The sequence below is a fragment of the Cherax quadricarinatus genome, chromosome 7 (assembly GCF_038502225.1).
Source record: "Cherax quadricarinatus isolate ZL_2023a chromosome 7, ASM3850222v1, whole genome shotgun sequence".
Lineage (NCBI taxonomy): Eukaryota > Metazoa > Arthropoda > Malacostraca > Decapoda > Parastacidae > Cherax > Cherax quadricarinatus.
This window is the reverse complement of record NC_091298.1, coordinates 32315618-32340567: the sequence shown is the minus strand read 5'-3', so window position 1 is coordinate 32340567 and position 24950 is coordinate 32315618. Positions and strand designations below refer to the sequence as shown.

General features: G+C 39.1%; 1 protein-coding gene across 1 annotated transcript in view; it reads left to right on the top strand.

Annotated features, from left to right (window-relative positions):
* Positions 1-24083, top strand: part of LOC128686736 (uncharacterized) — a 74039-nt gene extending 49956 nt beyond the window's left edge. Inside the window, exons 4-5 of the mRNA XM_053773763.2 lie at positions 5860-6003; positions 18681-24083. Of these exons, the coding sequence (XP_053629738.1) occupies positions 5860-6003; positions 18681-18908 (372 nt within the window). The 3' untranslated portion in view covers positions 18909-24083. The remainder of the gene's footprint in view (positions 1-5859; positions 6004-18680) is intronic.
* Positions 24084-24950: the final 867 nt, after the last annotated feature.

Here is a 24950-nt window from a genome sequence, read left to right as displayed (position 1 = left end):
CACACACAGGAAGATGAACAGGGGAAGATGAACCAGCAAGACTGGACCTTGTGTTCAGCCTGAGTAGCTCAGACATCTAGGACATCACATATGAAAGCCCCCTTGGAGCTAGCGACCACGTGGGTCTGAGCTTTGAATACATCGTAGAGCTATAAATAGAGAGGGCAACAGGAGTAGAAAGGGAAAAGCCAAACTATTAAACAGGGGGACTACACAGGTACGAGGATCTTCCTGCAGGAGGTTCAATGGGAAAGAGAGTTAGTAGGAAAATCAGTAAACGAAATTATAGACTACATAACAACAAAATGCAAGGAAGCAGAGGAAAGATTAGTTCCCAAGGGCAACAGAAATAATGGGAAGACTAGAATGAGCCCTTGGTTTACCAGAAGGTGTAGGGAGGCAAAAAACTTAGTGTGCTAAAGAATGGAAAAAGTACAGAAGGCAAAGGACCCAGGAATATAGAGAGGTTAGTCGACGATCCAGAAACGAGTATGCACAGATAAGGAGGGAGGCCCAGTGGCAGTACGAAAACGACATAGCATTGAAAGTCAAGCCTGACCCAAAACTGCTTTACAGCCACATCAGGAGGAAGACAACAGTCAAGGACCAGGTAATCAGACTGAGGAAGGGTGATGGTGAATTCACAAGAAACGACCGAGAGGTATGTCAGAAGCTCAACACGAGATTTAAAGAAGTATTTACAGTGGAAACCAGTAGGACTCCAGGAAATCAGATCAGGGGGGTACACCAGCAAGTGCTGGATGAGGTACATATAACCAAGGAGGAGGTGAAGAAGCTGCTATGCGAACTTGACACCTCAAAGGCGGTGGGACCAGACAACATCTCTCCGTGGGTCTTTAAAGAGGGAGCAGAGATACTGTGTGTGCCATTAACAAAGATCTTCAACACATAATTTGAAACTGGGCAACTCCCCGACTATATCTCTAGTGACTCTTACGAAATATTTTTCCTCAGGGCTTCAAAAATTATAAGTTACTTGGATTTCATTAGTATTTTTTATGTTGAAAAATATTATGCAATTGTTAAAATTGGAAGCATATCTTTCTCACTATCAATATGGTACCAAGAGTAAGTTCGAAGTGAGAGAAATTTTTTCTAAATCTTTGTCTTAATAATCTGAAAGAAACCTTTCATTTTTTCTGGAATTCTCTTATAACTTTAATTTCTCCTGATGCGCTGATAAATTCATGAATCTTCTTAAAAACGTTTTAGTCTTCTGTTTATCTATTTCAAATCATTTTTATTTGTCCTTATATATTTCTTGGGCAACTTATGCACTGTTTTGAATAATATAAAATTGGCAGCTGTCTTTGTTAATTTTTGTGAAGTGTTCATTGATATAATCATTAGTCAAGTTAGCCACTCTCACTTTGTAAATATTCTCCGTGTAGAATGTATTCAGAAAAACGATAACCTGTGAAGTTTCTTTCAATATTCGTATTATAGTAATTCTATGCAGTATTAATTATTATAGATGTATGATGAATTATACGAAGCTCTTATATCTTTCGGTTTTTCTGAGGGTCTTCTTCTTAATTTTATAAGAAACTGTTTTAAAAAAAGAAAGAGAACCTTAAGGAAGCCGCTGGATTCTATCTTTCCAGTTATAGAGTTCCAGTAAATTTGGCTGAAGAAAATCTCCAAAAATTACTTAATTTATATGAAGTCTAACCAATTTTGCGCTTCTTTCAAAATTCTTGGGTGGCATAACACTTCTAAAATAAGTTTGTCATGTCCTAGAAATTCTACCCAGGTAGACGGATACTCCGTTTGATACATTAGCTTTCATTTTTTCTTTTATGCATAGTAACATCTCACTCTGTCTTATTTCAAAATAAATGTAATAATTTAAATCCTCTAATGTGGCTTTCGGTTAGCATATCCCGACTCTTCAAATTCAACTAGGTCTAATTTATTGCAATAAAAGCGATGTTTCATGCATTTGCAATTAATCTTAACTCCTGTATCTTTCATCAAGCTCTGCTTTATTTCCACAACACTCGCTACGAATCACATGCTCTATGTTCTCTGTGTTCATTTTCGCCTTTACATATATTTTTGTTTTAATCTGTCGTGATATTAAAAGTTTTATTGTGCTCCCTAATAACTGTAATTTCTGAAATAAAAAGTACAACAGTTTTCATAAATGTTATAGACGAAATGTTTAATGCAACTTTTTTTTTCACACACATTCCAATAGTGCAAACTTTTTTCAGATAAAAGCCCGATACATTGCAGCAACTGACTCCTCCACTGAGCCAGCTAATACTGCCACCACTGCTGTAGATATATGCGCTCTATCTTGACATGTGGCATACATGTTACTCCTGCCATAACAGAGATCCCAGATGACAACAAATGGTTGTTCGACAATTTCCTTGCAGTGCTTGCCATGCCAGCAATTAATGCCAGTTGTCCTTAAATAGAAAAATGCTTATGATGGAGATCCCTCTGTTCATCTTAATTATAACTATCACTTCCCTATACCAGGTAAGAAGGTCTTGTCATTTCAAGTTCCCAACATCATTTCCGTTAGTAACGAGGTTGAAAATAGTGTTGCTCGAATTACCATTCATAATGTTTCCATTTCCCTCATTTTTCTATCCTTGTTATTAAAAGCTCTTTCTACAAATTTACTATGAAAATACAAAACAGAAAATATTACCTTCACTAGTGTTGTTCCTTGCGTCACTCGGTGATTAAAACGTTCAGCATTAAATCACAGGATTTGTTGATCTAGCCAGCAGTATGTCCAATCATTTTCATTCCTGTTCATCTTCACTTCCAGTCTTTAATTTGTTTCCACTCTGTTCATTATTATATTTTTTCTTGAACAGAACTCAGCAATTTCTTTCTCTGTCTTTGAAATTGTATCTTCTTAGTTTTTATTTCAAAGGCACAGCAGCTCAAATCTCATCACATCTTTAACGCTACAATAATACTAGCACTTAGAAGCCACTTAGCACGACTTCACAGGATGATGAATTCTCCTTCTTGATTATCCCTCGTCAGGTTACCCCAGTTGTCAATGATAGTTCGCTCCTAAATATCAAACACTTTTCATCATAAAAATCATGGATCTGAAGTTCATCATTACTGATGTGTTTCCATGAGACATTTAAGCTAGGTGATTTGTGAACACTTTTGCAAGGTCTTTATTGACCTCAGGATCATTGATTTAGTACACAGATTACTGAAAACTTTCCTGGAACTACCACGGACTACATGACACAATGCTAGACAAATTTTGCGCACTCCGGAATCCCAGCTAACATCTTGTTTCCAGTGACACCTTCCGTACAGCAAATAATTAAGTAGAATTTGGAACAGAAACACAAGTTATGCTCATCTGAGGATTAACAGTAAAATAACATCTCCACTTTCTAATGGCTATTAAAAAAACATAATCAGAGGACAATAGCAACACAAATGTACATTACAGACAACATGACAAAAATATAGCATGCTCAAACCTACGCTCGTCAAACTGAACGACTTTATCAGTATGGATATTCATCGGCTCAGTTTATAATTACCTCCCCTGTGATGTTCATCCTGTATATATTCCCAAGACAAACAAGTGCATGTTATGACTTTGAAAAAATATCGTTTTCAAAACAAAATATTGTCTTCATAATGGGCCCATTCTGTCTTTGTGCCTTTGGTTTGCAACTTGTTGGTATTTTATGCCTTCCTCTTACTCACTTGTCTATTATTACAATAATATTTGTTTTTTGCACATGTATTTAGCTTTATTTGCGTTATATTATTATATTGCTATATTGCGTTATTTGCTATTTATTCATTAATTATATAATTTCTTTACTCTTGCTATTTATTCATTAATTATATAATTTCTTTACTCTTGCTATTTATTCATTAATTATATAATTTTTTTGCTCTCGCTATTTATTCATTAAATTTCTTTTCATGTTGCCTGTCTTCTTGGTCTCTCTTTGTTTGAATGCCACTTTCATTGTTTTCTAAGTGGTTACCATCCAGGTTTCTATCGTACAGTTTGAACAAACTCTTTTCAGGGCATTTCTATACACCGTCTTAGTAATTTTTGTTCTCCAGTTCCTAGTATCACAACGGACTCATCTTCATACATCCTCGCCAGAACTCGCTAATGTTATCATCGCTGATATATGAAGCCGCAACCCACTTATACTTGTGATATATTTTCCTTAGAAATTATCTCAATGGAAGTGAATGGAATTGCGAATTCACTATCAATTCATGACAGTTGAACTAGATATCTACTCACGTGCCATGCCACCTTTTTGCGAAGTGCTTCATATCTTCAGGATTCCTGTCTTTGACTTAAAACAGTAATTGTCCAGTACTTGGCAAGCATCTCTCAAAATCATTGCCTCCAGGACTAAGGCAGATAACGGTAATTTTCTCGTTACCTGACATGAAGATTTAGACATATGTGCGATTCCTGGGTTTCTTTACTTTGAAGATGTATCGCCATCCAGTGACTTTATCATAATGTGAAGACTGGAGAAGTATATACATAAGTCAAGGTAATCAGTCCCTCAGTCGAGGAGGTGATGAGCACCTTAGTCTTTAAGAATCTGAAGCACAGACAGAAAGATTCACGCATATATATGAGGTAGGTGCAGCAGAAGTAGGTGCAGCAGAAGTAGGCATTATCACAGATAAGTGGGATTTCCCGGTGGCAGTAGGTCAATGGTCATACCCAAGGGATGGGCCAAAAGTAGGCAAGTCTTTTGTATATCCTTCAACAATCTTCACATTATGTCATTGTATTCAATTGATAAAGCCACTGGATGGCGAAACGTCTTCAAATTAAAGGTAGCCAGGTGTTGCACGTGTCTAATTCGTCATTTTATTATCTAGTATGTTAATTATATCAGACAAATCAGGCACATTGAAATACACTCTCGTTTTCATAACTCTCTTGAAGTGTTTTCTCAGTATACTAATTTTGAAATCTTAAGCAATTACTTTACTACAGTATATATTTACTTATAGATGCACATGTCCTTCCTGTCCCATTATCAGCAACTATATACTCATCCCAAAGAAGACGAAAGCTTTTTCCTTTCTTCAGACATGCTTCTTCAGCTTCCCTCAATCTTATCCACTTCCCTTTTCAGGAAACTTCTTTCCATTCGGTACTAGAAACATGTTTCTCTTCGTTGCTACTATCATGTTTTCCTGTGTAAACAACATTTCTTCATACTTTAATTTTATCCTCCTAGTCCAGATAAATTTTGAATTTTTATCCTCCTACCTGAGAAATGGACGATCCTCCTTCTTATCTCCCTTTCCGACACACGTCAACGCTCCTCGAAGCTTATTAAGCAACATATGTTAGCAGACACTCAAGTTTCAACACAGCCTTCCTTGAACACTGATCTCAGGTCATGATCATTGTATCTTTGGATAAAGTATATATGCACTATCTAATATAATTAAGCATATTTTTCATAATTTGCATCAAGATTTTATAAATTCAGTTTCTGAATACTGAAAGACTTGTATCGCCGTCGTCTTCAGGTAGGTGACACATCGCCTTCTTGAAAATTGGCAGACTTGAACGAAAAATCTTGTAACTGAGGAGAAAAGATGATCATAGTCTATAAGGATAACGAAGAAAATACGCATGTTTTTTTAATATGACAGTGGTTCCCTTAAAACAATTTTCTAAAAGCCAATTATACTCTCACTGGAGAATGAGAGAACTTTGTTCTAAAGATCAATACGAAAGTTTGATACATTTATACTCGACATTCCCACATACCACGTAGCCCATGTAATATCCAAAACATTTATAACCATATTATACAGTAATAATCATTTCACCAGCTAAAGGTGTGGCAAGTTGATAAAATTATGGCGGATCTTGTGGACGATTTCCTGGAGCCTGGAGTGGATAGCGTCCAGCAGATGACGCGTCTCTGTGTGCATCCCGACTATTGTCGCCGTGGTGTTGCTGCCACGTTGGTACAGGTTAGTGTTCAACAAGATGTGCTTTAAGATTGGAGTGTTGTACCAGGTATGATGGTGTAGGTGAGTTTTGATCCAGATGTGTTGAATAGGTGAGTGTTGAGCCAGGTGTGTTGAGTAGGTGAGCGTTGAGCCAGGTGTGTTGAATAGGTGAGCCTTGAGCCAGGTGTGGTGAGTAGGTGAGTGTTGAGTCAGGTGTGTTGAGTAGGTGAGTGTTGAGCCAGGTGTGTTGACTAGGTGAGTGTTGAGCCAGTTGTGTTGAGTAGGTGAGTGTTGAGCCAGGTGTGTTGAGTAGGTGAGCGTTAAGCCAGGTGTGTTGAGAAGGTGAGTGTTGAGCCAGGTGTGTTGAGTAGGTGAGTGTTGAGCCAGGTGTGTTGAGTAGGAGAGTGTTGAACTAGGTGTGTTGGTGCTGATGAATGTCAACCAAGTGTGTTGATCCAGGTGAGTGTTGAACCAGGTGTTATGGGGTAGGTGAGTGTTGAACCAGGTTTTATGGGGTAGGTGAGTGTTGAGCCAGGTGTGTTGGTGCAGGTGAGTGTTGAATCAAATGAGTTAGTGCAGCTGGAAGTCACCTAATTGCACTCGCCTAATTGTTCCTACAATTAGGCGAATGAGCCCTGTCGTACTTATTTTCTTCCTCTAACAAAGGAAAAGGCTGTTGAAGTTGAATCCAAAACTGCTGAGATGTGCAGACCAGCTAGCAGTAACTCTAACTCGCATCTATCAGCACTGCCTAGCACAGTGTAAATGGCCAATTCTGTTGAAAGACGTTCAGCGTAGTCCCTGTTCACAAAAAGAAGAGCAGAGTGGAAATCAGCAACTAGAGCCAGTGTCACGCCTGTCAATCACTGGCAAGATTTTTGTGACATGAATCTCACGACATATAACAGCGTTGTTTGAGTACCACTCTTCTTTGTGACCAGTATGGCTTCAGAAACCATCACCTGCTGCTGATCTGCTGTTAAACCTCTCCACTAAGTTGCACCAGTAACTGGATAAATTCAAAGTCATCTGTTATTAGCACTGAACATTGCTGGTGCTTTCTACAGAGTATGGCACCAGGGACTCTTGGCAAAACTGCAAGCACTAGGAATCGCCGACTCTGCACTGTGCCTCCTCAATAATTACCGTCAAGGTAGATCTCTAAAATTAGTTCTCAACGGGACAGTCAACAAGAGACCCTATTGTTGCAAGTGTTCCACATGGAAATGTGCTTTGGCCATTGTTATGGAATGTCTACTTCAATGATATTCATCTCATCCCACAATCCCATACATATGAAGACGACTGTACTCTTATATTTACTTATGCAAGACAGGAAATACAAGCAGCTAAGTCACACCAATCACCAGCCATAAGCTGGTGATTGATGTAACTTTGGGAAAACGATCACATTTCCTCCTGAGAAAACAGTAATGAAGATGGCAGTGCTGGAGCAGTAGTAAGATTAAATGGGAGTATTGGTACCCGGGGATGAAATTGACATCATTGGGGTGAAATTTGACTTCAAACTGACCATGAAGAACCACGATGTAAATCTTGCAAACAAAGCAGCCACGAAGCTTACAGCACTTAGACCTATCTCGCATCTGCTCGATAGTATAGGCTGCAAGATTCTGTATGAGGTCCAGATAAATTGACACCTTGAATATGCTTCACTTTCTTGGACTACCTTTCCTCCATCTCATATGGAATTTCTTGACAGAACAGAGAACAGAGTAAAATAGCTTATCTCTCGTCTGGACCCAGCCTGGATAGATCTGTCATTTCAACAGAGCCTTCAACACAGGAGGGATATGGGTGGCCTTACTGTTATGTACAAGGCCAACATTGTCAAAATACCACAATTGGCTGCACTCTGAGGACAGCGAGAAGTCAGCTTCTACACCACAAGACGGGCAGAAAGCAGCAACTTCACTCTGACTGTCCCAATCATTGAAACATCACTACATCTGAGAGCATTTTTTCCCAAGATGACTCGAGTCTGGATCATGTTCGTACAGCATAATTACATCAACGAAATAATATCAGATGACCAAATGAAATTGCTGGCCTGCAGATAGATCCAACTTTATCCTCTTCTCTACATGTATATCACTGTGTAAAAAGGCTTACAAATGTGTTGATTTAGGTAACAGCTTTTAGCTTGTAAATAAAGTTATGAGCCCTAAAAGTAACCATACAAAACCCTGTATAAAAAAAGGGAAAGGGGATAAAAAGAGAGAGAAAAGTGAGTGAGTAAGAGAGAGAAAGAGAGAGAGAGAGAGAGAGAGAGAGAGAGAGAGAGAGAGAGAGAGAGAGAGAGAGAGAGAGAGAGAGAGAGAGAGAGAGACTTCTTCCCAGCTGTCATGTACTGTTTTGTTCTTTTGTGTATTGTAATACTTACAGAATCTTTTATGTGCCTCTGAAACCTCTTACTAACTACATATGTTCCTATAAGAACCAGAAAATCAATCTCTCTTTGTCATGTAAATCATTCTACTTACCTTGCCTACCTGGCTCACAAATGTGTGGAGACAGTAATATTTCACAGCCTGTTAAAGGCCAAGCACCAAGAAAAAACAAGACAAGCCTTAGAACCACATTTGGTGAGTAATGTTTATCAGGAGGTCGTCTCAGCGTCATAGTGCTGCTGAACACTCTCCTGGCTGTCGAACTGTATACGTGTCGTTTACACTGTAATTTGTTGTCCACTCTTCTCAAGCACTCGCATATCAAAGTTAATCACTGCACATCTCTTCACTCTGCCTGTTATTACACCTATTCCCTGAACTTGTGATTTCACTCTCACTCATTTAAAGAACTGATGTTGTTATCCACTTTTGTCAACACCCAGTACCCATGGCACAGGAACCTCGACATATACCCCCACCAGTCACTTTCAAAAAGAAACTTAATTTTTTACTGTCACTTCACCTCTGTGGCTCTGGTTAACTTACTTTACGTTTGTATGACTATTCATAGAATATATCGAGACGTATGACCACTGGGCGCCCGTACTCCCGCCTGGTGCCATGAAATATCCCTACGTTGCTTGAAGATGCTTTGACCTACCGAGTACACGTGTGTGTGTGCTCATCTATATGTGGTTGCAGTTGATGAACCACAGCTCCTGACCTTGCCTCTTCGCTAGTCGTTACTAGGTCCACTCTTTCCCTGCTCCAAGAGCCTTATCGTACCTCTTCTTAAAGCTATGCATGGATCCTACCTCCTCTGTTACAATCTCCAGATTGTTCCACACACTGAGAAGTCTAAGGCCGAAGAAGTACCTAGCCAGTACTCCATCTGCGGTCTTATTTGTCCTATCCCAAGCTTCATGACTTTACTTTTGGTGGGGTTAAACTCCAGAAGCTATTTGTCGGACCAAACTTGCAGCCTATCTAAAACTCCTTGTAGTCTTACATGATCCTCGTTCGCTTGTATTCTCCTCTTTAGTTTCACATTGTGTGCAAACAGGAACACCTCTGAATCTATCCCATCAGTTATGTCGTTTACATATACAAGAAACAGCACCGGACCTAGGACTGAGCCTTTTGGAAGCAAACTCGACACATGGGCCCACCCTGACTCCTCAACACGTACCAACACTTGTTGTTTCCTTCCTCTCAGTTATTCCTGTTCCATTACAGGGCTTTCCCTGCTATTTCTGCCTACTCTTCTACCTTTTGAACCAGTCTCTTATGCAGTACTGTGTAGAAAGCCTTCTTACTGCCCAAGAATATGCTGTATACCTATCTCTCTCTCTCTCTCTCTCTCTCTCTCTCTCTCTCTCTCTCTCTCTCTCTCTCTCTCTCTCTCTTGTCTTACTTCTGTTACCATGTAGTAGAACTTCAGTAGATCCGTGATGCAGGATTTCTCATCTTTGAAGCCATGCTGCTTGTCATGTATGAGACTTTCTCTCTTGGTGCTCCACCACTCTTCTGATAATCTTCACCGTGACTTTACATATTATACATGTCAGCGACACTGATCTATAGTCTAATTCTGCCTGTCTATCTTCTTTCTTAAAAATTGGAACTATGCTTGCTGTCTTCAACACCTCAAGCAGTTGCCCTGATTCGAAAGATATATTGACGATTGTAAGTAGCACACACAGTGCATCTGCTCCCTCTCTCAGGACCTATGGAGAAATGTTAACTTGGCTCACCGCCTTTGGGGTAACTAGTTCACCTATCAGTTTCTTGACCTCCTCAATTGTGTGCTGTGTGTCTGCTGGTACACCTTACCGAGTATGTTTGCTGGAAGCCTTCCTGTCTCCACTCTGAATACCTCCTAAATCTTGTGCTGAGCTATTCATGTGTTTCCTTGTTGCTCCTTGTGAGCTTCCCTCCTTCCTTCATCAGCCTGATTACCTGCTCCTTGACTGTTGTTTCCTCCTAGTGTAACTCTATAACAACTTGGGATCAGATTTAGCTTTTGATGCTATGTCATTCTCGAATTGCCGTGAGCCTCTCTTATTATCAAAGCATATTCGTTTCTGGCTCTTCGGCTAAACTCCTTGTTTTCCTGTGTTCTTTGCCTTCTATACCTTTTTCCATGCTCTATCACACTTGGCTTTGGCCATTCCACACTTCTGGACAAACCATTGTCTCACTCTGGTCTTCCCATTCTTTCTGTTGCCACTTTGTACCAACTTCTCTGCCTCCCAGCGCTCACTATCTATCCACTCTAGTTCTTTCGTACTGCACCTCATACCTGTGCAGTACCCTTTTTTGTAGTTTGGCTTCTCCCCTCCTCGTGTTTTTTCACTTTCCACTATTAACCAACAAACCAGCATTTTAAGAGTATATTATTAGGGGCCCCACTGTTATGCTAAACTGCCTGGCTCAACCCCTCCAATCCGAAGTTGTGAAGCGATGTCTGGGACTCGTGCAACATTGGCAGACTTACGTCAAGTCTTGTCATTCATGGACCTCACAGTCTCTTGATTACGAACTTGTCAAACCGTATATTGTAAATTTTATACATAAATCATGTTTATTTGATGAACTAAAATCATATAAGTATTTACTCTCTGCTGTATTTTGCTCTGTCCTATATTGCTATTTGGTTATAGTACAAACACAGCTACAAAACAGGTGCATAGGTGTTTTTAATACTTAACAATATCACTAGCACCAAGGTGTCTTTCAAATGTAATATTCCTTATGTCTGAAATGCTCAAGAATAATACTAGACCCAGTCTTGCTGGTTCATCCTATCCTCTCTGGACGTGTCCCTAACATTTTAGTGCATAAAGTTATCCAGTACTGCTTCCAGCAACTTAGCCCTACTCATTTTTGTTTCCCCCCCCCCTTCATGTAGCTCTTAGTTTTTCCAGTCAGTCTTGTGGGTGAAATCATTCATAACAGGTAACTTTGCCCAGCCCCTGTGGGCCCTTCTGGCCACCACAGCTAGTGTGTCCACCATTGCTCTGCTGCTCTCACTTTTGGACCCACAGGCTGAAGTATTCTTATAATGAAGTCATCTGCTTTCCTTCTGCCCAGTCCTCCCATCTCCTCAAAACTCCATTGGTTTTTGATGAGCAGTGCATTTCCATTTCCTTTGTTCCCCTTGTCTTTCCTCAGGATCTGATATCTAGTCAGGAAAATTATGTCGGTTATCATCCTCATGAGGTTTGTTTCCGTGAGTGCTGTGATGTCTGGGGATGACTCAATGAGTCATTCTTGCCACTCTTCACTCTTATTTGTTATTCCATCTACATCGATAGCATACACCTTTAGCTTCTTTTTCAGTACTGTATTCTGTGGCTTAGAAGACAGGGCCAGATATTATGGGAGGCTGCTGTGATGGTGCTATTAGGGTTGGGGGATTTGGGGGACTTTGGAAGTGGAGTGTGGCTTGTTTCTGGTTATTGTGTTTGGTTAATGTGGGGTAGAAGTGGTTGAGGGGATTTTGTGGGTGCTACTGTGGATGGTTGTGTTTGTTGTCCTCCCTAAGGCTGTGCTTGCCTGTCTGTCAATGCTTGCCCTCTCTCTCCTTCCTGCCACTTACATCTTACCCTGTCTCATAGTTGCCCCAATTCTTTTCATGTTCTGTTGCAGTTGAGGTACACTTGCTGGTATTTTTGGGAGTCCTTTAACAGAAGATTCTGCTCCAGGATTCCATTTCATACCATTTCTGTCATAAATGTCAATTTGACTACACAGCTTTTTCCCCTCAAATATTCCCAAATCTCTGAAATTTTGTCAGCTGGGTCATGCTCTTCTCTTCTGTTATTGTGATGATATGCTCAGTCTTTTTTACCTCACCCTGTCTTCTTTGGTTGTATGTCCTCCCACCTCATGAAGCCTGTGAATAAGTGACCTATCTTTCTCCTCTTCCAATTTCTTTTCCTGTCATATCTCTGGATCCAGTTTAAGCATCTTAGTTGGAGGCTCGATATCACGTCTGCAAGGGACTCCTTAGCCTCTTTCCTACCTTCATTCTCAGCACTGTCTGCTGAGGTTCCTGTTTCCAGTATCTTGCTCTCTTTGACCCTCATCTCTTTATCATGTTTCAGAACTTCTAGTTCCTCAACCAGGCTCTGTATTTCTGCCTCAGCACTCTGCAGATATCTTTTTTGCTATTATATTCCAAAATTCATCATGGGTACACTTCCATCTATGTCCTATATTTTGGGATGGCATATATTTTTAAGTGTGATGTGTATGCGTATAGTGTGTGTGTGTGTGAGTGTGTGGATTCACCTAATTGTACTCACCTAATTGTGGTTGCAGGGGTCGAGATTCAGCTCCTGGCCCCACCTCTTCACTGAGTGCTATTAGGACCTCTCTCTCTCCCGGCTCCATAAGCTTTATCATACCTCATCTTAAAGCTATGTATGGTTCCTGCCTCCACTACCTCACTTGCTATGCTATTCCACTTCCTGACTACTCTATGACTGAAGAAATACTTCCGAACATCCATTTGACTCATCTGGGTCTTCAACTTCCAATTTTGACCCTTGGTTTCTGTGTTCCTCTCTGGAACATCTTGTCTCTGACCACCTTGTCTATTCCATGCAGTATTTTTTATGTTATCATGTCTCGCCAAACCCTCCTGTCCTCCAGTGTCGTCAGGCCGATTTCCCTTAACCTTTCTTCGTAGGACATTCTCCTTAGCTTTGGAACTAACCTTGTCGCAAACCTTTGCACTTTCTCTAATTTCTTGACGTGCTTGATCAAGTGTGGGTTCCAAACAGGCGCTGCATACTCCAATATGGGCCTGACATACACAGTGTCTTGAACGATTCCTTACTAAGGTATCAGAACGCTGTTCTCAGGTTTGGCAGGCGCCCATTTGCTGCAGCAGTTATCTGGTTGATGTGTGGTTCTGGAGACGTGCTCGGTGTTATATTCACCCCAAGATCTTTCTCCTTGAGCGAGGTTTGCAGTCTTTGGCCACCTAGCCTATACTCCGTCTGCGGTCTTCTTTGCCCTTCCCCGATCTTCATGACTTTGCATTTGGCAGGGTTAAATTCGAGAAGCCAGTTGCTGGATCAGGTGTCCAGCCTGTCCAGGTCCCTTTGAAGTCCTACCTGATCCTTATCTGATTTAATTCTCCTCATTAACTTCACATCATCTGCAAACAGGGACACTTCTGAGTCTAACCCTTCCATCAGGTCATTCACATATACCAGAAATAGCACTTGTCCTAGGGCCGACTCCTGTGTGACCCCGCTCGTCACAGGTGCCCACTGGGATACCTCATCACATACCATGACTCGTTGTTACCTCCCTGTCAGGCATTCTCTGATCCATTGCACAGCCCTTCCTGTTATACATGCCCGATTCTGTAGCTTCTGCACCAATCTCCTGTGAGGAACTGTGTCAAAGGCCTTCTTGCAGTCCAAGAAGATGCAATCAACCCACCCCTTTCTCACATGTCTTACTTCTTTTACTTTATCATAAAACTCCAGTAGGTTTGTGACACAGGATTTGCCTTTCATAAATCCGTGCTGGTTGGCGTTTATACTCTTGTTCTGTTCCAGGTGCTCCACCACTCTCCTCCTGATAATCTTCTCCATTACTTTGCATACTATGCACGTCAGTGACACTGGTCTATAGTTTAGTGCCTCTATTCTGTCTCCTTTTTTAAATATGGGTACTACATTTGCCGTCTTCCATACCTCAGGTAGTTGCCCAGTTTCAAGGGATGTGTTGAAGATTGTGGTTAGTGGCACACACAGCATTTCTGCTCCCTCTCTAAGGACCCACGGGGAGATGTTGTCTGGTCCCATTGCCTTTGAGGTATCAAGGTCCCTTAGCAGCTTCTTCACCTCCTCCTCAGGTGTGTGAGTCTGTGTGTTTATGTTTGTCTGTCTGTGTATCTATATGTGGTTATTAATGTATGTATGTCTTTACTCATCTATTAGTAGTTGCAGTAGTTGATTCACAGCACCTGGCCCCACCTCTTCGTTTATCATAAGATCTTTCTGTGTGTGCGTACTCAGCTGTACTCGCCTAACTGTAATTATACGCTCGAGTCATAGCTCCTGGCTCTGCCTCGTCACTTATCACTACTAGAACCACTCTTTCCCTGCTTAATGAGCTTTATCATGCCTCTTCTTAAGGCTATGTATTTATCCTGCTTCCACTACATCATTCTCCAGATTGTTCACTGCTTGACAAATCTATGGCTGAAGAAATACTTACTAATGTCCCTGTGACTAATCTGAGTTTTCAACTTCCAGTTGTGACCCATTGTTGCTGTATCACATCTCTGAAACATTCTGTCCCTATCCACTTTGTCAATTCGCTCTCGGTATTTTATATGTTGTTATTATGTCCTCCCCTATCTCTCCTGTCTTCCAGCGTTGTCAGGTTCAGTTTCCTTAACCTTTCCTCGTAGGACAAACCCCTCAGTTCCGGGACTTGTCTTGTTGCAAACCTTTGCACTTTCTCTAATTTCTTGATGTGTTTGACTAGATGTGGATCCCATACTAGTGCTGCATATTCTAATATGGGCCTGACGTACACGATGTACAGTGCCTTGAATGACTCCTTACTTTGATGTCGAAATGCTGTTTTCAGGTTTACCAGACACTCATATGCTGCAGCAGTTACTTTGTTGATGTGCGTCTCAGGAGATGTGCTCGGTATGATGCTCACCCCAAGATACTTTTTTTTGAGTGAGTTTTGCAGCCTTTGACCACCTTCTTTGTCTTTCCCCAAACTTCATGACTTTTCATTTGCTGGAGTTAAACTCAAGGAGCCATTTATCACAAAATCTGTAAATAGGGACACATCTGAATCTATCCCTTCTTTCATGTCATTCACATATACTAGAAACAGCGTTAGGCCTAGGATTGACCCTTGTGGAACCCCACACGACACTTGCACCCACTCTGACACCTCGTCTGGTACCAGCACATGTTTCCTTCCCGTAAGTTATTCCTTGAATCACTGCAGTACACTCCCTGCTATTTTTGTCAGCTCCTCTAGCTTTTCAACTAGTCTCTGGTGTGGTACTGTATCAAAAGCCTTCTCCTGTCTTACTTCTGTTACCTTATCGAAGAACTTCAGTAGCTTTGTGATGCAGGATTTCCCTTCCCTGAAGCCAAGCTGGTTGTCACATATTAGCCCATTCCTTTCTGATAATTTTCTTCATAATTTTACATATTATACATGTCAGGAATACAGGTCTGTAGTTCAGTGCTGTCTATCTGTCTGTTTTCTTAAAAATTGGGACTACATTCGCTGTCTTCTACATTTCAGGCAGTTGCTCAATTTCAGTGGACTTATTGAAGATTATTGTAAGTGGCACACTTAGTGCATCTGCTCCCTCTCTCAGGACCCAAGGAGAGATGTTACTTCCTTGTTTACAAAAGTTCCAGTTGATGATTTATTAAGTTTCTTATCTGAAGAACTTGTTAATTACGATTTACCATTGCCAGTTCCTACTATCATTAAATTTTTTAAACTTTGTATTGTTGATGCAAAATTTGTCGTTAATGATGAGTTTTATACTCAGAAGTTCGGTATGGCAATGGGAAATCCTCATTCACCTGTTCTTAGTAATTTATGCATGGAATTTTTTGAAACAAGATTGCTTAACACAATCCTTCCTAATATAGCTAAGTGGTTTAGATGTGTTGATGATATTTTGTGTCTTATCCTTAACGATGTAGATATATATACCATTTCCTTGTTAAAATAAATAGCTCAGCCCATTCTATAAATTTTATTGTTAAGTTTGAAGTAAATAACTCATTGTCTTTTCTAGATGCTTTAATTATTAAGGGTAATAATGATTTTAAATTTAAAATTAATAGAAAACCTACAAAAAACTGTTTCTGTGAACACTATTATTCATGTGACGAATTCTTCAACTATTATTCATCACATCAAGACAGAGTTAAATTATCGGTTTTCTCATCAATGTTTTTGAGAACTTAACGTATTTGTACTCCAGAGTTCATAGATCAAGAAATATTTAAAATTTATGAAATAGCTAATGATCTAAAATACCTAAGAAATGTAATTGATACATCTTTTAAAATTACTAAAAATACTTTTTAAAATCCAGAAAGGGACAACCAACCTGATTCAACTAAAAATATGTTGGCAGATACAACAGATGTCCCTCTAAACTACCAATATCCCAAACGCCTCCTTTAAAGTGCAGGCATTGTACTTCCCTTTTCCAGGACTCAAGTCCTTGAATACCTTCACAATATATTACCCTGCTCACACTCCAACAGCTCGTCAGGTCCCAAAAACCATTTGTCTGCATTCATTCTTATCTAACAAGTTCACACGCGCTTGCTAGAAGTCCAAGCCCCTCGCCCAGAAAACCTCCTTTACCCCTTCCCTCTAACCCTTTTGGGGACGACCCCTACCCCACCTTCCTTCCGCAGCAGAGTTATACGTTCATGAAGTCATTCTACTTTGTTCCAACCTCTCTAAATGACTGAACAACCTTAACAGCCCCACTACAGCCCTCTGACTAATACTTTTAATAACTCCACACCTCCTTTTGCTTTCCACAATACGAATTCTCTGCATAATATTTGCTCCACACATTTTCCTTAGACAGGACATCTTCACTGCCTCCGGGCGCCTCCTCGCTGCTGCATTTACAACCCAAGCTTCACACTCATATAAGAGTGTTGTTTCCACTATGCTCTTGTACATTCCCTTCTTTGCCTCCATGGATAACGTTTTTTGTCTCTATAGATACTTCAGTTCTATGGTTAGCCTCATCCTTCATAAACCCATCCGCTGACAAATCAACTCCCATATATCTGAAAACATTCACTTCTTCCATACTCCCTCCCTCCAATGTAATATCCAATTTTTCTTTATCTAAATAGTTTGATACCCTCATACCTTACTCTTGTCTATGTTCACTTTCAACTTTCTACCTTTATACACCCATTCAGCCATATATTTACATTATACATTCCATTCAGTTATACAAACATATTTACATCATAGTTTTAACGTTTTCTTCACTGTGGTTCAATGTTCAGTATGGCTGTCATTCACCAATATTGGGCCAGCAGTACTCAGCCATTAAATTCATCGCCACTATTCCCAGACATCTCTTCCCCATAATGGTTACGTCTTGGTGAAATCGGTCACTGTGGGTTTCTATTTCACGGAAACTGTACGTGTCGAAGCATAACTAGATTCTAATTTTAATTCAGCGTCCCTAAATTAGTTAGAAACACATTTTTAAACATTCAAACTAAAACGATTCTAGACCAGATTTATCACTAGTGACCAACTAGTGAAGATAGGGGCAGTACTGGTCATGAAAGATAATAAATATTTTATAAAATTGAAAGTTGCCATGATTCTATATTAAGATGTTGGATGTCATGATGAGAACATTTACACAACATATATCATTGCAATTTTCCTCTAGACTGATCATTGTATAAATCAGTTCTCTTCTATAGCATTTCAAAATCTGAGATCATACAACTTGTATGTTTTATTTAGAGTTCCTTCTTGGTTAGAAATCCTCAAAATCTCATTTATATAACTTTGCTTTTACCTATATTCTTTTTGCTTGTTTCAGTATTTCTACTCATTGTACGTTTTCAAGAGAGAGCATACGTCCAAAGGAGAGTCTCAGTATATCTTCCTACGGAAGATTCCTTATACAGTGACTGTTGTCATCCTCAGTATGTTCTCCAATACATTTATATTTTTTCTCTAAGATGGCGACCAGTATTGTGCAGCATAATGTAAATGAGGCTTTATTAATGTTGTGTAAAGCTGTAGAATATTCTCTGGACTGCTTTAACTAATGCTTCTAATATGCATTTCAGTAGTCTGTTCGCTTAATAATGACACTTAGGTACTGTTTTCATATCTTCAGATTTCTACTTGCCATAACCCCAGTCCTTTTCACATTCTATGTAATCAAGTTCAGTATTTTTTGGTTCATAATTCCTAGTCCTATTTTCATTCCAAATGATAACGACGTTGATATTTTCTACACTTAAGTGTATCTTACAATTTTCGCTACACATCATTAAGTTGAATAAATCCTTATGAAGACTAATGATATCTTCCTTTGAATTTATTAGTTGGCCAACTTTTGTGTCATCAGCGAATTTACTCATGGTGATTTTTATTACTTCACCAGGATCATTTATATAGTTCATGAATAACAGACGACTCAAGAAGGAACCTTATGAAGCGTTATTTATGACTGGTTCTCATTCTGATTACACCTTATTTCAGAAAAGCATGGAGCTTGGTGCTAAACGAGGCTGCCAGATAGCACGAGCATCAGCAACCAGCCTCTGTACTCAGAAGCTGTGTACTCGTCTGGGTTGGGAGACACGAGCAACACTTCACCTAAATACACTCGAGCGCGACCTTCTGAACGTCTCCCGCATTTCTTGCAATAAATTCAAGATCATGACCAAGCGTTTAGTCCCTAAGACAACAAAAAACTCCTGGTTGTAAACACACAAGAAGTAGCATTAATTAAAACTAGTTATTTTGCGTCTAACGTTAGCAATTGTTATGCAATTCTTAATCTATATTTTATTGTTACTGACATCAGGTAACTCAATACCTCTTAGCTGACCCACAAAGTTGATCTGATACGATAGCTTTATTATGCTACAATAGAAGCTTATTTATTCGGTAATTGGTCCAGGTACAGAGCCTATTGTTCCGATAGTTTAGCAAGCTACCCTAGTAATTAGTTATTTACAAAATATGAAATCAATCACATAGTAAGAGATACATTAAAACCAACGACAGAGGTAATTTATTCAATGCTTGCAAATATGCAACATCGATCATTATAGAATAAATTTAAGTATTTATTTTAAAAATCGAAATGCGCACAGCATGTCTATCCTCCTGGTAGTGATCAACAGGATATAATGACACACAAAAAAGGTCAAAAAGCAAGATTAGCAAGAAGCATTATATCAGTTCTAAGCAAAATAGCTGTCTTAATGTGAATGTTACAGTTGGCGATCTTCCGCTGTTTAACAAAAAAGTATTGCAAAAATTTGTGGTAGATGAAATAAATAAATTATTTATTAATTTGAAAGAGACTTGCCTCGAATTTCTAGATGTTTAATTTTGACGATGACAGTGAGGAAAGGTGTATAATAGTTTTGTTGACAAAGTCAGTACTTAATTAAATTGACCCCCGCTGGTGGTATAAACTTCCACAGGTTTAAATTATATAAGATGATATCCTTACTATAACAGACATTTTCTTACACTTTTTTAGTGGATAACAAATAACAGACCAATTCTCCACTGGGCCAACGTTTCTCTCAGAGAAGAATTTATTCATTTCAAGATGGTAATCGTCCAATCCTAAATCCCATGAGTGATATTTAATCCCTAGTACAACAACTGATATGCAGTCCTTACTATAACAGTTCATGTCCAGTTCCTACTACCAAAGCTCATATTTCACTTAAGTCAATGATGCTACCGAGGAAGGTAGTACTTTAGATATACGCGCGACATCTGGGTAGCTTTATCAGCGTGAAGTGTCTCCTGCACAGCAGGTAGGTAATCTATGACAAAAGTCGGTAAGTGAGAACAAACACTTGTGGCAGAAGTTCCTTTTAATATAAAGTTTCGCCTAAGACTTGGCTTTATCAAGTACACAGGAATGAGCAAATATATCACCTCATAAGACAAACGAGCACCATGAGGCCAGGCTTTGAAAAAGACATGACATACATAAGGTCCTTTCGACAGCAAGTCAGATATTGGTGGGAGCTGGAGGCTGGGGTGAGGTGACGAGTTTATTTTGTTTATTATATGAATTGTGGACAGTGTGGGTAATTGGTCCAACCAACATGCAGAAAAAAAAGAGTATTGTTCTGTACTGCCAAACTACTTGGTAAGTCACTACGTGGCACCATATTCCGAAATGTTGACCAGGATATCAGAAGGCGAGTAGCGCATAGTAACGAGGAAAAGTAAACCAGACATGGCCGTATATTTTGTATGCTTTGTGACGCAAGTCCCAGGATGAACGCAGGTAGATCTTCCATTATAACCATCCAATCTCAACACCAACTATCTAACATCGAAACCTAGGTCCTCAGCCTTGGACTTACATTTTCCACAGAAGTCCGAAAACTAGACGAATATATTGAATTTACTCCATAGTCATAAGCACAATGCTTCTGATTTCATGAAACGATAAATGCAAGGTATCCTCACTGTAGCCCTATATGAGAGTCCCAAACTTTCTCTTCCAAGCGTATGCTGAAGCTCTCGAGAGAATTTCTAAAAAATCCAAACATTAGGATTACTACCATTGACAAAGGGAAAGGAGTAGTCATTCTGGTGATTGTCACTGTTTATCAACCAAGACACCTATCTAAACATCATTCCTCAAACACTAGACAAAGAATCTACAACCTTACTCAGAGAAACAAGAAAAATTCTCAGGCCTTCCACACAGGGAAGTAAACTCTGTCCCTTCCTACTTAAGACAGACCTGCATACGTCTACAGTCTTCTCAAAACACAAACTCAACATTCCATTACACTGCATCACTTCAGAGATCGGCATAACTTCAGGGGCTGGCGGATGTTTTATTGAAACACCAATCTAAAATGCTGGTTACAGTCAGCAGCTCACATCTGCGAGATTATACCTCTCCAGGCTCATCTAGGCGGCAATCAAAAACAAGAAACTCGGTAGCTTGGAGGTGACCCTCGTCTTCACTCTAATTCCTATTGATCAAGTAATTGCCTTTCTTTGTAGCTCTGGCCCTACAGACCTCAACTTGCCCCATCCTGAAGAGGATTTCATTGCCCTTTTTGAAGTCTGTGTTAATGTCAACTTCTTCACCTTCACATTTGCAAAAAAAAAAAATAAGTTTAATGGCTGTGTGGGGTCACCCCACATTGCAACTTTATAAGCAAACATTTATTTAGACAACCTTAAGAGTGACCATTTTAAAGACACTATCCCTCAACATACTTAGATATGTGGAATATATGTTCGTGATTGCTACAAGGCATTTCAACCTAATTCAGATGAGAGACTCAACATGGTTACCCCTCAAGGGAGGTTCCTTGACGCTGGTGAGGGGCTCTTGATCTAAGGAATTGGATCTGTGCTCCAGTTTCCTGAAGCCTGAATACCTTCCACATCCCCCCAAAGGCGCTTTATAATCTTGCGGGTTTAGCGCTTCCCTTTTGATTATAATAATAATAATAATAATAATCAACATGGTGATCCCTCCATACAGTTAACACTACAAGAAGAGAAAGACGGATCGTTACCATTTCTTGATGTCTTAATAATCGAGGATGGAGATACTCTTAAACGCAAGGTATACAGAAAACCCACTAATAAGAATGATTTAACACTGCTTTTCCCATCATGATCTCGATACTAAGAGGAAAATCATCATAGGTTTCTTTCTACGAGGGCAACGAATTTGCATTGAAAAATAATATATACTGAGGAGATGTTCACCAACTTAAACTTCCCAGCGTACTTATCCACTCTTGCAAACAGAATGATTTCCTCATTCACGAGACACCTAAAGAAGATTCCAAAATCACTGCTGGGCAGCATGCCATTACCATCACTCCTATTCTCAGAAAAGAAAGGTATTCTTCAGCCCAGAACTATTTGTACAGCAGAAGTTTCCAGAGTACCGTGTGGTAGTTGTGATCAGCTGTTAGGAAGATCGACAGAGACGTGCAGATACGCCTTCAGGAACATAAATATACCTGCAGGAGAGATAAAGCCAACAATCAATGCGTAGTTCATCGCATAGATTGTTACACCCCAGAGAATAACAGGGCCACACGTAGAATATTAGAAGCAACAGTGATCCACCTCACGAAAATCTTCAAGCACCTGTTGTCCACATTGTTCACGATTCATATATTAAACGTCACATTAAACCCCATCCCCGGCTCCCACCCGTAGCGGACCTCATCACACTTGATCTCGCAATATGTGTTCTTATGCAAAACAACCACTGGGGGAGTTAAATGATAACTCTAGGCCTTTTGCGATGCCATCAGCACATCATCAGGAGCTTGCAATGTTGCGGAGATGAGTAGGAGGTTCTAGCAGATTCGTTCGGAGGAACGTCCTCATTCTTAGCAAGAACGTTCCTCCGAACGAATCTGTCGGGACCTCCTACTCATTTCTGCAACATTGCAAGCTTCTTATGATATGTTAGTTGCAACACGAAGGACCTAGAGTTATTGTATTGTTATCGTATCTTGTTTCACTTGATCTTTATTTTTTACGTGTGTCTTTGTGTGTAAATTGCTCTTACAGTAACTTAATATATGTCTTTCTCAGAGCCTGATCTGATGATGCTCGTTTGCCTTATAATGAACCTTATAAAGTCTAACCTGTACTTGATAAAGCCTAACCTGTACTTGATAAAGCCTAATCTGTACTTGATAAAGCCTAACCTGTGCTTGATGAAGCCTAACCTGTACTAGATAAAGCCTAACCTGTACCTGAAAAAGCCTGAGCTGTACTTGATAAAGCCTAATCTTGGCTGAAACGTTGTTTTAAAAAGGGATCCTCTGCTACAAGTGTTTTTACTCCCTTGTCAGGTAAAATAAACGCAATAAAGCATTCATCGTAGGTTAAGTCTCTTCAATAAAGACACCTAGATGTTGAACATGTATCTTATTCATTATCTTGTGCCTTTTGTATAATTTTGATGTAATTATCCATCAGGTGTAGATATAACCCAAGAATCAATGTATCTATGTACAGTGTAACTAAAACTTAAACTTTCCATTGCATTAAAAATAATTAAAAATACTATTAGTAAATCTTGAAGATGTGCTGTAAATTATTTCCATTTCGCCCCTGAGCTGACTAATTTAAAATTGTTATCTCCCTCAGGTCAAAAATGAACTTTTAACATAATAATAAACAATGATATTTAAAATATTTTTTTTTTCTGTATTACCATTCATCACTTTTTTTTTTGAAGCGGCTCTCGATGAGGGCACTCGGTTGGTTAGATGGGAGAAACCTTACCACCAGTCTATATACCCTTTTGATGAAACAATTTAAACGACAATGTTGCTCCCGGGTTGGGTAGTAAGAATATAATTTACGAAAGAAATACCAGATAATCTGCTACGAGAAGCTAGTTAGAAGATATTTTGGATAGGAAAATACTTTTTATTCCTGTAAAAATTTCATCGTTATTTTCATATCTTCCGAGACTCTCCCAAGACCGAGTAATTATGAAGAGTAATAACAACATAACATGATAACCAATTTTTTTTTTCTTTTGCACTGCAGTGATTAATAATTTGGTAAAAAAAAATTATTATATATTTGATTATCAATGTATTTTAAGCAAGGGGGATATGACAACGACATATAAAATACTGAAAGGAATTGACAAGGTGGACACAGACAGGATATTCCAGAGATGGGGCACAGCAATAGCTGAAACAGCAACAGTTGGAAGTTGAAGATTCAGATGAATCACAGGAATGTTAGGAAGTATTTCTTTAGTCAAAGAGTTGTCAGGAAGTGAAATAATCTGGGAAGTGATGTAGTGGAGGCAGAATCCTTATATAGCTTTAAGAGGAGGTATGATAAAGCTCATGGATCAGGAAGAGTGACCTAGTAGCGGACAGTGAATAGGCGGGGCCAGGAGCTATGAATCGACTTTTGCAACCACAAATTGGTGAATATATATATATATATATATATATATATATATATATATATATATATATATATATATATATATATATATATATATATATATATATATATATATATATGTCGTGCCGAATATGTAAAACTGGTCAATTAGCAAGAACTCATTTAAAATTAAGTCCTTTCTAAAATTTTCTCTTATACGTTTAAAGATATATTTTTTTCCTTAATGTTGATGTAAAAATTTATAGTTTTGCACCAAAAGGAACTTAGAAAACTTACCTAACCTTATTATAACAAGAACAATTTATTTTAGCCTAACCCAACTAAATATATTTTAGATTTGTTTACAATATTTTAATTCTAAACAAACACAGTGAAATATATTGTTTTCGTTAGGTTCAGAATGATTTTGGCGAAATTATCGCATACACAAATTTTCACTTGCTCTATATGGCAAGATTAACGTTGCTATTTAAGCCAAGATGGCAAGTTCTGCCTATTCGGCACGACATATATATATATATATATATATATATATATATATATATATATATATATATATATATATATATATATATATATATATTACATACAGACTTTCGTCATCCAGAGGCGCCAGCCTTCTTGCCTGTGCTCCAGATTCTTCACGACTACGGTGCTCTTCACACCAACTACAAGGCTGAGGGACTGATTACCTCATCTTTTGTATATAGTTCTGATGTCTTCAAAATATGTCCTAGAATTTGTATTGATAAAGCCACTGTATACCGAAACGTTTACATTAAAGATACCCAGATCTTGCATATGTATCTAATTTTCATATACGAGAATATTGGTTTCAAAATA